At 31.8% G+C, this 11,480-nt stretch overlaps 3 protein-coding genes across 4 annotated transcripts; 2 read left to right on the forward strand and 1 right to left on the reverse strand.

Annotated features, from left to right (window-relative positions):
- Positions 1 to 916: 916 nt before the first annotated feature.
- On the forward strand, positions 917 to 3,375 carry LOC123910421 (mRNA turnover protein 4 homolog). Its single transcript, XM_045961520.1, has 7 exons — positions 917 to 1,010; positions 1,114 to 1,370; positions 1,467 to 1,525; positions 2,009 to 2,069; positions 2,229 to 2,319; positions 2,398 to 2,474; positions 3,025 to 3,375. Exons 1-7 carry the CDS (start codon positions 983 to 985, stop codon positions 3,133 to 3,135), a joined length of 684 nt encoding a protein of 227 aa, XP_045817476.1. The 5' UTR covers positions 917 to 982; the 3' UTR covers positions 3,136 to 3,375.
- A 1,081-nt stretch (positions 3,376 to 4,456) lies between these two features.
- Positions 4,457 to 7,309, reverse strand: LOC123910423 (partner of Y14 and mago-like). Its single transcript, XM_045961521.1, has 4 exons — positions 6,999 to 7,309; positions 6,770 to 6,889; positions 6,124 to 6,330; positions 4,457 to 4,700 (listed from the first exon to the last, which is right to left on the reverse strand). The coding sequence occupies exons 1-4, from the start codon at positions 7,203 to 7,205 to the stop codon at positions 4,557 to 4,559; spliced, it is 678 nt and encodes a 225-aa protein (XP_045817477.1). The 5' UTR covers positions 7,206 to 7,309; the 3' UTR covers positions 4,457 to 4,556.
- A 1,681-nt stretch (positions 7,310 to 8,990) lies between these two features.
- Positions 8,991 to 10,997, forward strand: LOC123910424 (protein transport protein Sec61 subunit gamma). Of its 2 annotated transcripts, none has more exons than XM_045961523.1 (3): positions 8,991 to 9,181; positions 9,277 to 9,387; positions 10,782 to 10,997. In XM_045961523.1, exons 1-3 carry the CDS (start codon positions 9,088 to 9,090, stop codon positions 10,784 to 10,786), a joined length of 210 nt encoding a protein of 69 aa, XP_045817479.1. In that variant the 5' UTR covers positions 8,991 to 9,087; the 3' UTR covers positions 10,787 to 10,997. The 2 variants fall into 2 exon arrangements, with proteins under 2 accessions (XP_045817479.1, XP_045817478.1); XM_045961522.1 differs by having other exon boundaries at positions 8,994 to 9,181; positions 9,277 to 9,392.
- The last annotated feature ends 483 nt before the right edge of the window (positions 10,998 to 11,480 follow it).

The following is an 11,480-nucleotide window of genomic DNA, read 5'->3' on the forward strand; positions in this document are numbered from 1 at the left end:
ATATTTCCATCAAACATCGTAAAAAACAAAATTTGTTCAATACATTAAACATTTCTCTCTTGCTGTTGTGTATAATATTTACCCACAGTAGACTTAAATTATGGTTTCATTTTACAATGCCAAAGTTTGAGATCATGAGATATAGCCTTATAGGTTATACTCCCTCCGTCCCAAAACTTTAGTCATTCTAGAGTTTTACACGTAGATTATGAAATAATAAAAATTGACAGGTTAAATCACATTTACCCATACTTTATTAAGAAATAGAAAATTCATTTAATGGGTCTCTAAACTTGGAATGGAATTGGGAATTTTTTGTTGTTGTTAAAATCGTCATGATGTACATAAGGATGTATATTGTTCACGTTCAAATGTGTATTTCTACAAGCAGATTCAGACTATACGGATAAGTATATTGAAACATACACATGTGAGTGAATCAAGCATTAAGTGAGAATGTTAGTGTAATAGAGAATAAAGTGGGTTAAAGCGAGAGAGAAATTAATACTTTTTATAAATTCCACTTATGAGATCATGAAGAAGCATACTTCCATACAAAATCGTCCAAATGTCTAATTTCAAGGAGGGACAATTAGGAGACAAATATAAATATTTTTATAAACACTATTCAATCCCTAATATCTCTCATTCATTGAATTGAGACACCATTCTCTCCCTCAATTTTTTTTGTAATTAATTAAAATAAAAGGACAAGTTTGTCGAAAAGTTTGTGTCAAAAAAAAAAAGTTTGTCGAAAAGTTAAGAAAAGGGGGAGTGTGTTTAGAACATAGAGGGAAAATAAGGTCGCATAATGAAAGCCCATATTGAATCGGAGGTTGAAAAAAGAGCCCAATTATAAGCCCAACCCGAAGAAACAAGACAAAACCTACAAAGTTCATTTGTTAAACCCTACAATACAACACTCGCAGAGAGCATAAACAACTCTGCACAAACACATCGAAATCGCCTCCATAGTTCAACGATGCCAAAGTCTAAGAGAAACAAACAAGGTATTTATGATTATGTTATCTCTTTATTTCATTCGAATAATCTCTATTTGAATTGAAGAACAAAACACTATGATGTTAACAATGAATATGATTATTATTGCAGTTACACTTTCAAAGACAACGAAAAAAGGAAGAGGTCACAAAGAATTGATAGTGAATGCAATAAGAGATGCAGCTGAAAATTACAATTCAGTTTATGTGTTTTCTTTTGAGAATATGAGGAACCAGAAATTGAAAGAGTTTAGAGATCAACTACAAAAAAGTAGTAGGTTTTTTCTTGGATCCAATAAAGTAATGCAAGTTGCTCTTGGTCGTTCTCCTTCTGATGAAATCAAACCTAATCTTCATAAGGTTTCAAAGGTTGTCTTCTAATTCTAGTTCTAACTCTTTTTATTTTGATTTTTTATAATTTTTTCTTAGTTCTTATTTTATTTTGCTTGTTATTTTTTCTTATAGCTATTGCGTGGAAATGCTGGGATGGTTTTTACCAATCTTTCTAGAGAAGAAATTGAAAGGTATATTTTCTATTGATTGAACTTAAAAAATTTAGTTATGGAGGATAGTAATGTATGTGTTTTTGGTCTATATCACTTTATAGTAGTTGATGATCAATTTTAAGACACCCAAAAACTTCAAGTTTATGAATATTTCAAAAAGTTCCCTTACTTTGTTAAATTTTACTTAGATAGTCCTTCCAAGAATATGTTAGGGACAAGTGGATAAACCTATGGACCAAAAAGATAGTAAGTGGTAAAATACAAGGACTTAATTGATAGTAAGTACTTATAGGGACTAACTTGGCAATTTAACGGTGTCAGGGACTTTTATGAAACATGCATAAAGTCAGGGATCTAATTTAGAGTGTCCTATGGTGTCAGGGACTCGTTTGATGGTTTACTCTAAAAAACAATCTTTTACATTTTCGAACTCGGTTGGTCTAGATGTTTTACTGCCCTTTCTTTGAGTGGAACCTGAATTTTTCGTTGATGCATTTGCAGGCTGTTTAATGAATTTGAGGGATACGACTTTGCAAGAACAGGAAGCATTGCCACTGAAAAGGTGTCTGAATCTAATTTATAGTCAACATAATTTATTTGATGCATTTGATTCGAATGCCTTGTACAATTTTCCTGTTTTATCCTTTAGGCGCTCATGCACATGGCATGCCTTATAAATTTTGTAAATAAAACTCATACTCCCAGGATCTGACTGTTTCAGGTGGAACTCAAAGAGGGTCCTTTAGAGCATTTCACCCATGAGATGGAACCTTTTCTCCGGAAGCAAGGCATGCCTGTTCGGTTAAATAAAGGTATACTGTTGCATTGGAGTGTAATTAAGTGAATCTCCTAATAGAAGACAGATGATTTACGTTTTCAAAATTTTTCAGGAGTTGTTGAGCTTGTTTCTGACTATGTTGTTTGTGAGGAGGGAAAGCCTTTATCACCTGAAGCATCTCGCATACTGGTTAGTTATTTTGTTTTTTTGAAAGTTAGTTATTTTGTTATTACCTAAATCATCTGTGCCATGTTAGTGAGCATAAATTGTGGCCAGGAACAAACTTGAAGTAACATTACTCCAGGAGCGATTTAACCTAATAACTACTTCCTGCCTATGAGTTGCTCTAGCAAGATATGTCTTTTAAGAATTTTGGTTCAAAGATAAGAACACGGTGGAGTAGGATGATTTGTAAAAATTTGAAAACTTTAATATAATTTTTCCTCCCGATATCTTTCATTTTTATATAGTGAGCATTCGATTGTTCACATTGCCACCATTGGTTTTTTCTTGTGTGTGGGGGTAGTGATGCTCACATAGAAATGCTGCTTATGTTTTTGTTTCCTCGTTAAATTCTCAATACTATGTTCCATCCAACCTCTTGACTTTAAGAATTGAAGTAATTGATAATTTGGGTTATTAATAAGCATATAAGCTAGCGTCAATTAGCACAGTATTGTTATGGTATGTAAATTATCAACGTTTTATATGCTTCTGACATTGTTAGTGCTTTTGACAGCGTTTGATGGGAGTCATGATGGCTACATTTCGACTGCACCTGGTTTGCAGATGGAGTTCTGATGATTTTGAACTCTTAATTGACGGGCCTGGTGATTCAGATGTTGAATGATGATAGTAAATGAGTTAGAATGTTGAAGATGGCAAGACATAGTGTGATTCAATTTACATTGGAGGCGACCTCGATGTAGTGATACAGTACTATGCAGTATTGGAGTTTTTCATATAATGCATTTTTAGAAGAGTTGGTGAATGTATTATTTTTAGCGTATTATTTTTAGCAAGGAAAAGACATGTATTGTTCGTAACTTACAACTGAAATTTTGTGAACAAGAAATATTTTTGCTATCAATATTCAATTTATATTATCAAATTTTGAAGTCTTGTGAACAAGCTTTTCATTTGCAAAACTTCAAATTTTATGTTCCATGAAGTACAATTTTCAAGTCTTGTTAACAAGCTTTTGATTCTCCAAGTCTTGTGAACGCAAGGCACTTCCACTTTCCACTTGCTAATGTTTAATTTTCGTTTTACATCAACAAAAAACTAAATACTTAAAATCTATTTGAAGGCAGAGGATTGGCTATGTTGACAATTTAAATTTTTTTTAATCGTATTTAAATGATAGCATCGTTGCATTTTGTGTAAATATAATCCTTGTAGTATTAAAAATTACTAAGTTGCTTATTTATTAAAATGTAAATTGTAAATTACAAGAGTATATGAAAAATGAAAGAAAAAAATGATTAGAAAAAAGTCATACTTCAATCTTTTATTTCAACATTGTAACTATGGGGCAAAGAAGGTTGAAAATGATAGTTTATAGTTTTATTAATATGTAGTATGAACTGTCCAATTTAAGATCAATGGATGCTATAAAAAATTGTGTAAACAATCAAAAATTGTGTAAAACTGTGTGTTACTTTAACAACAGTGTAAAATTGATGTTAGTCACCACCATAAACTAAGTTTATATCCCACGTCATTTCACTTGTGAGTCTACCCTATTACTGTCATGCAAGTATGTTCAGCACTAGATTTTCTTAAGTCATCGATAACAAAAACTCATCCATTAAACCACTATCTCAATGAACCAGTTGGAACAGCAAAGAAAAGTCTCTATAATGAAGTGGAATGACAACCTCACAAGTCACAACGGATGCAGTAGCAAGGGGCGCTCACAGCAGAGTCAGAAGCAGCCAGGGAAGCTCTTTGCAGAGGTCGAGAGTGAGTACGCTCAGAAGGTGAGCGTTACAACCCAAATAAATGAAAAAACTAGTCTCTCAAATTGGAGAACAAGTGACCAGGTAATAGATAGCATTCATCTAGCAATGACTAAGTATATAAGGTTTTTGATGGGTAACTCCCTAACAGTTATATACTAAAAAGTCTAAAATATTATAGCAAAAAAATGCAAGGTAAAAAGAGCTGACGAAAAGAAAATCCTTGATTGATTTACTGATTTAGAGTTTATATCCAACCAAGAAACATTAAGAACTACAAATTCTTATCATCCTAATTTTAACACTTTAATCACGCTGCCGATATTTCAGCCTTATTATCCTCCAATTGTTTTAGCTCCTTACGCCAATCTTCCAGTTTTGCTAGCTTCTCTAACTGCTCCGGCTTTAAATCTTGCTCTGCGGTTTTCTCCTGTAGTGCTTCCGTAAGTCGAATCTGCATCCAACAGTCAAGTGTTAAGAAAAAATAGCACTACGTGAACCCTAGTCGTTCCGCAAGATAGATAAAATTAAAATACACCTACTGTGTCATGATAGTTATCCCCATACAATCCTATCCCGTAACAAAAACAAGTTAATGAAATAAACTCGAAACTCTAGGAGCCCTTTCCAACCAAATACTCCCTTGGAACGGAAACAACTCAAACGTTGGCCACAACTTAAAGCCGCTAGACAAGAAGAATATGGATGACACATTTTTCATTTGGGCTTCTTGCTAAACATTGTCACAGCTGTTAGACACATTTTCCAGGGTATCCAAGCACACCATTTTCAGCATGAATTCTCATTTGGTAGACAAAAAAACAATGAAAGGGGAGTGTTACATGGAAGTGGCTAGCATAAATAAACAAAGAGAATGAATATTTGAAATTTTGAATCTAGAAAGAGCAGGGGATCCTTGTTGGCTCAATGAATGATCATTGACTAATAGCCAAATATTTGAGTGAATCCAAGAAGTTGATTAATATGAAGTGAATAAATAGGAGGTGAGTTTTTCTTTGGACACAACCTAAAGGCTACCTAAAAGTTTAAAGTTCTGTACAGCCCCCAACCTTATATCGAAAAATGCTGGATAACAGTAGCACCTCAAGTACTTCTATACAATGTTGTCGCCAGCAGATGGTGGAATATGGCAGAAGGCTAAAAAACCAGCCATTGCGGCCTGTGACGCCGGCATGATGGACATCCCTTCACAAATTGCTTATAACAGATTAACGGTTGCCTAAAAGTCTGCCAAGCCATTCCACCACTTAACAACAATGCTCCTATACCATGTTACGATACTAATGCTAATACCATAATTATGTAATACTATCGTGTGTCCAATGGAATAGTTCATAAGATAACCTGTGCTAAAAGGACCTAAATCCAATGGAATAGTTCATAAGATAACCTGTGCTAAATGGACCAAAATTATGTCCACAACCAGCACTAGCAACATTGCTTTTCTCTAGTTGCATGCTTCATTTTAAATTTCATCGGAGACCGGAAAGTTTAATCGATATCATTCGCCTCACCCTAATTACCCACTTGGAATCAGTATAATTCAATTTCAGGCATTAGCCTTTATGCTAAAAGAATATCTTAGCTACATTAAGTCATTAAATGTTTTGTGTCGAGAACACATAAAAATATAATCATTCAAGGTATCTACTATGTAGACATGTATGACAAATAAAAATTCCTGTTTACTAGAAATAACCTCATCAAACACTCAAAACAAATGAATGCTTATAGAATCTTTATCAAATACATGCTTTAGAGCGATAGAGATTATCAAATACATGCTTTAGAGAGATAGAGATGTCAAGCTAATCTCTCCTAATGCAGAAAGTCTAAATAAAGCACAGTACAAGTACCTTCTTTTTCAGTGCTCGTATTCTTTTGTCCAAATCTTGAGCCGAGCCAATTGGCTCTGAAGCTTCTACAGAATTGGTGGTAGGAGTAACAATTGAGGTATCTCCAGAAACAGCTAGTTCATTGATCTGAGAAGTTAATGAAACGACAGCTTCTTGCTTAATACTACTATCTTCAACTACAGTTGGTTCTAAGTTACTTTCATTTGCCTGCAAGAAATAAATAACTCTGGCAACTTAATTTTTCTATTCACAACAATAGGATGCAATCACCAAAACTACATATACACATATACACTTCCCAATAGCTTAATTTCTAATGAAACACCATTGTTGTCAATCGCAGATCACAAAAAATAGCAATTTGTTCAAATTTCGCTATGCTACAATGCTAGCCGATAATTGACAACACTTTGTACTAAGGGCCTGTTTGAATTGACTTATTTGAGCTTATCCACTGACATAAGCACTTACACGAACTTATGAAAACAACTTATGACATGTTCATAAGTTGTTTTCCACTTATTTTCATAAACTCTCCATGCTAGCTTATTAAAACAACTTATAGCTTATACAAAAATAACTTAACATTTTATCTTTTGTTATAGAAATAGCTTATACACAAGCACTTATGGTATAAGAGAGAAACCTGAAGGCGTTTCTTTTCCTTCTTTCTTTCATTCCTCTTAACTGCTTTGGTTTTTGGTTTAGAATCCAATTGAGGGTCATAACCTGGAGGACCAATGTGTGAAGCCATTTCCTTTCTCATCTGCATAACAATAACAATAATGAATTTTGAACACAACCCATTATGATATTTTTATTGGGGTTTGAAAATTGATGTTAAAAATTGAGACTTTATTATAGAAAAAACATACTAGGGCAGGTTTAGGTTGATAAATAGCGACTTCATCTTGAGGGGTATAACCGGCTCTGATGCGAACTTGTTTTCGGTATGTTCCATCGGGTCGACGGGTCGGGGCGAGAATCCGTTCACCTTGCTGCTGTTGCTGATTCTGCTTCTTCACTTGATCTTCGCCTCTGTCACTGCTCGACATCACTCTTTCTCTTTCTCTCTCACTCATAGATTTTCCAAGCAATTCTTCAACAAAGTACAACCTTTGTGTATAAAAGAAAACACAAAGTACAACCTTAAATTTTAACCGTGTTCAGATCATTCACTTAAATTTCTTGAGTTAAACTTAAATCATGGGAACCAATTTTATATATTTTTTAATTAAATAGCCAATAGTCTAATATCTAAGGGTCTGTTTGTCTAACGTTCTGTTTGGGAAAAATAAGGTTAAAAGGTAACTTATAGTTGATAGCTGAAAATCTAGTTAATTAAAATTAAAGTGTTTGGTAAAATTAACTTTTAAAATGGTTAATAAATATAAAATGACATAATTGATAGTGAGTAGTTTTTTTTAAAGTGGGTGGTTATTAAATTAAAGGGTAAAAATAGAATGAAGTGTAAAAAGTTATAAGCTATAAGTTCAAACGCTACTTGAAATAGCATATGGAAAAAAACTATAAGCCAGTAAAAAAAGCTTGTTACCAAACACCTCTAATTTTTTGAAACAAGCATATAAACTCATATAATTAGCTATAAGCTAGCTTATTTGTGTTACCAAACGCACCATAAATCTAAAAATTCCATATACAAACCAAAAACTTTATTTTACAAAATAAAAAAATAGAAACCTAATAATATTCCAAAATAATAATATAAATATTGTGATTCACCAAATAAAAAGATTTTTTTTTGTCAAGTGAAGAATTTTTTTTTAGAGATTAATTGCTATTTAACCAACAATAAATTGATCCAAGTGGTAAGGGTCACATATTTTCTAGAAGATATTAGTCATCACTAATGTGATGAAAAATTCATACCAATATAATGATAACCCAATAACAAAAAAAATTGCTATACACGGACGATGTAAAACTTTTTTATACATACATCCAATCAAATTACATCATAGTGCCACTTTTATATGTTAGTTCCTAAAATTTCTCAACAAAAATCTATTTGTTGTGATTTGATTGGATGCATGCGCAAGAAAAAAATTACATTGTCGACGGTGTATTCTTTGGTGCACATATTATGTGGATATGTAGTGGTACATTTGCCGAGGTCGATGATTTTGGTTTACCAATAATATTTAGGAACTTCTACGATATATATAAAAAATATCAATGTACCAGTACATCAAATAGATTAATTATTAAATTGAAAATTATTTTACAAATTTAAAAACTATTTATCGATTATTATATTTCAAGATGACAATTTCACAAGAAAAAACACAAGTCAAATGTTTTATAAGCATTCTACCAACTATTTTACATTTTTTGCGTAAAGAAATTCAATAATGACTTTTATGTGTGATAAAAAAAAAAATGCAAAATATTTTTTTTTTTTACAATTTTGATAAATAGTATTTAGTTATTATAATATTTTAAATGATAGAAAAATTATTTCTTTCACAAAATATCAATTTACCTAGTAATTTAATAATTTGATGTATCGGTACATTGAAAATTTTCATATGTACCCTAAAGTTTCCCTAATATTTTTTATTTTTTTTATATTCATACTATTTATAGACCAATCACAATTATCCGTATAAGTCGTGTATTATTACATATCCATTTAAATTAATATTCATTTACCTAGTAGTGTTCATCTAATTTAAATTAATATTTTAATTTTGTCCAAAAAAATAGTAATATAATTTGGTCAAAGCACTAAAAAGTTTGAGTCCAAGTTGGCATGACAAATAAAATTCCAGCGTGTCAAAAAACCATTGGCCAATTATACGTGTCTTCCCATCCCAATTTATTTTCCCTTTTTTCAATTTCTTTTATTTCACTCTTTCAACCTTATATCAACCAAAAATTCATCTTCTTCTTTTTCATATTCAATTTCTCTTCTCAGATCCAAATCCCAAACAGATCAAGAAAATGGACGCCATTGATTCCGTCTTCGATCCACTCAGAGAATTCGCCAAAGACAGCGTTAGACTCGTTAAGCGTTGCCACAAACCCGATCGCAAAGGTAAAAGCCGCTATTAAGAGTATTTGATTCAGGATCATCTGATTTGGATTCTGTAGATCTTGATTTTTATTATGTTTCTTTTTTTCGTATTGCAGAATTTTCCAAAGTTGCTGTTCGTACTGCAATTGGTTTCGTTGTGATGGGATTCGTTGGGTTTTTCGTCAAGCTCATTTTCATTCCAATTAACAACATCATCGTTGGATCTGGTTAGGTATTATTATATTTTGATTCATCCCATTGATTTTATTAGCTCCTGTTAAAATTATGATTTGTAAACTTATTTAATTTGATAGAATTGTTGGTTTGAATGTGAATTATTGATTTTCGTGCTTAATATGAATCAAGTGCTTTTTGAAGTATATATAAATTGAATAATTTGAATTAAAGTGGGTTCTTTGTTTGGTTGTATTCATGATTTTCTTGCATAATCGTAGCATGCATGTTTGCTTACAATGCATGGCTTTAGTTTGTTCTTAGTTATGACGATTGATTGGTGAATTTCTATTCATTGGGGGTCAAATAGCATAGTTGCTAGAATTTTACTTTTTAAGGTGAATAAATGGAAGTATCGGTGTTTGAACCTCGGTTCCCTATATTACATGCAATGTAATATACAAGCCTAACTGAGCTATGCTCATGGGTTCTAAATTGTATTGCTGTTGATGTTAAATTTTTCTGTAATGTAACATTGTAAATTACGTAAAAAGTTTGATGATAGAAGTGAATTCTTGTTTTAAATCTACTTCTGCTATGGCTAAATTTCTATGTGAACATATTTTGCGGTAATAAGGTGTTATCCTTCATCAATTGTTTATTGCTAAGATGTTATCAATTAATCAATATCATTGTAAACATCAAGATGTAGTTACTGCATTGATACAAGTACAAGAGATTATACAAGCCTAACTCTATAAAATGAATGCATAAGAAACTAAGGTTTTATGTAGTTATTGTGATCCTGATTAATTACTATATTTTTTTTCCTCCTTTGAGAATGTTGCCTCCAATTTGCAAAATAACAGAAAATCCTTGATCAATGTAATACACTAGCTTTCTAGAATAATTTTATGCTGGCATTGTAAGAACATGGAAAAAAATCTGATTGGCATTTGTAGTTAATGTACTGTAATCTTGTTTAATTTATATTTTATACGCATTCTTAATGTGAGTTAGATTGATGTAGTTGCTTACATCTGCTGCATTGTTTGACACTGTAGATGTAATGTAAAACACTCTTACATAAAAATGCACACCAATTTCATATCATTAATTTGCAGTTAATAGAAAACATTTACATTTTGGACTGTTTGCTACCCTGGGGGGGCCTGTGTAATGACTGCCCATTTCTTTAATGTAATGAGAGAATCTGGTTTTTACCATAGGCTGTAGCAACGTATGTCAAGGATGTGTTTGGAATTTAATTTTTCTTTAAAAACTTTTTATAGAGGATTCGGTCTTATAAGATAGAAAGCATGTGTCTTATAGAAAGTGTGTAAAATGAATTGATATAATCGCATCACATTGCTTAAAGGATAGAAAATTTGTGTCTTGAGCAAAGTGTAAAATGAATGATGTAAATAACACTTGGTTACTTCTGCAGGATGAGGGAAACTACAATCGCCTCCGATATTCAAGTTGTGAAGCAGAAGGAGGCATAAGGAGTTTTCTCGTCAATAGAAACACATCTTAGTTATGTATTTCAGTTTTTCTTTTTTCCGTATTGAACATGTAAAACTTTATTTTTCCATGTGTTAGACTTTTGAGCCATTGTACAAGGAGGAAAAAGTTTAGTTAAGGAATTGTTCTTTTGCTTTGATTATAGTTTTCATGACACAAATTGTGATTTTCATGAGTTTAATAATAGTAATAGTTTTTACCCAAAAAAGAGTAATAGTTTAATAATAGAATCTAAAATTTGATATACTTCAAAATGGTACAAGTTGTGGAGACTCTCTGTGGAGACATTTGGTAGGAGAGGGTCTGAACTTACAATTTTCACTTTTTTTGTATATTTAGTGGAGTTTAATCACAAGACTCTTTAGGGAGAAAAAATCAAAAAATTTTAGTAATTTTTTTAAAAAAGTTTTATACATATATTTAACCTACCCAATATTATAATACTATTATTTTAAAAATTATCTATACAAAGTATCAAATGATTTTATTCTTGTCATTTTCTGTGTAATCAAAGGTTGGACGAGTAATAATTCTTTATACATGAACTTTCAACATAAGGTGACAATTTTAATTTGCTAGAAGCGTCCCCAAGAAGAATAAATCAAGCTCAATTGCGATAAAG

Source organism: Trifolium pratense, linkage group LG2 (assembly GCF_020283565.1).
Source record: "Trifolium pratense cultivar HEN17-A07 linkage group LG2, ARS_RC_1.1, whole genome shotgun sequence".
NCBI classification, from domain to species: Eukaryota; Viridiplantae; Streptophyta; class Magnoliopsida; order Fabales; family Fabaceae; genus Trifolium; species Trifolium pratense.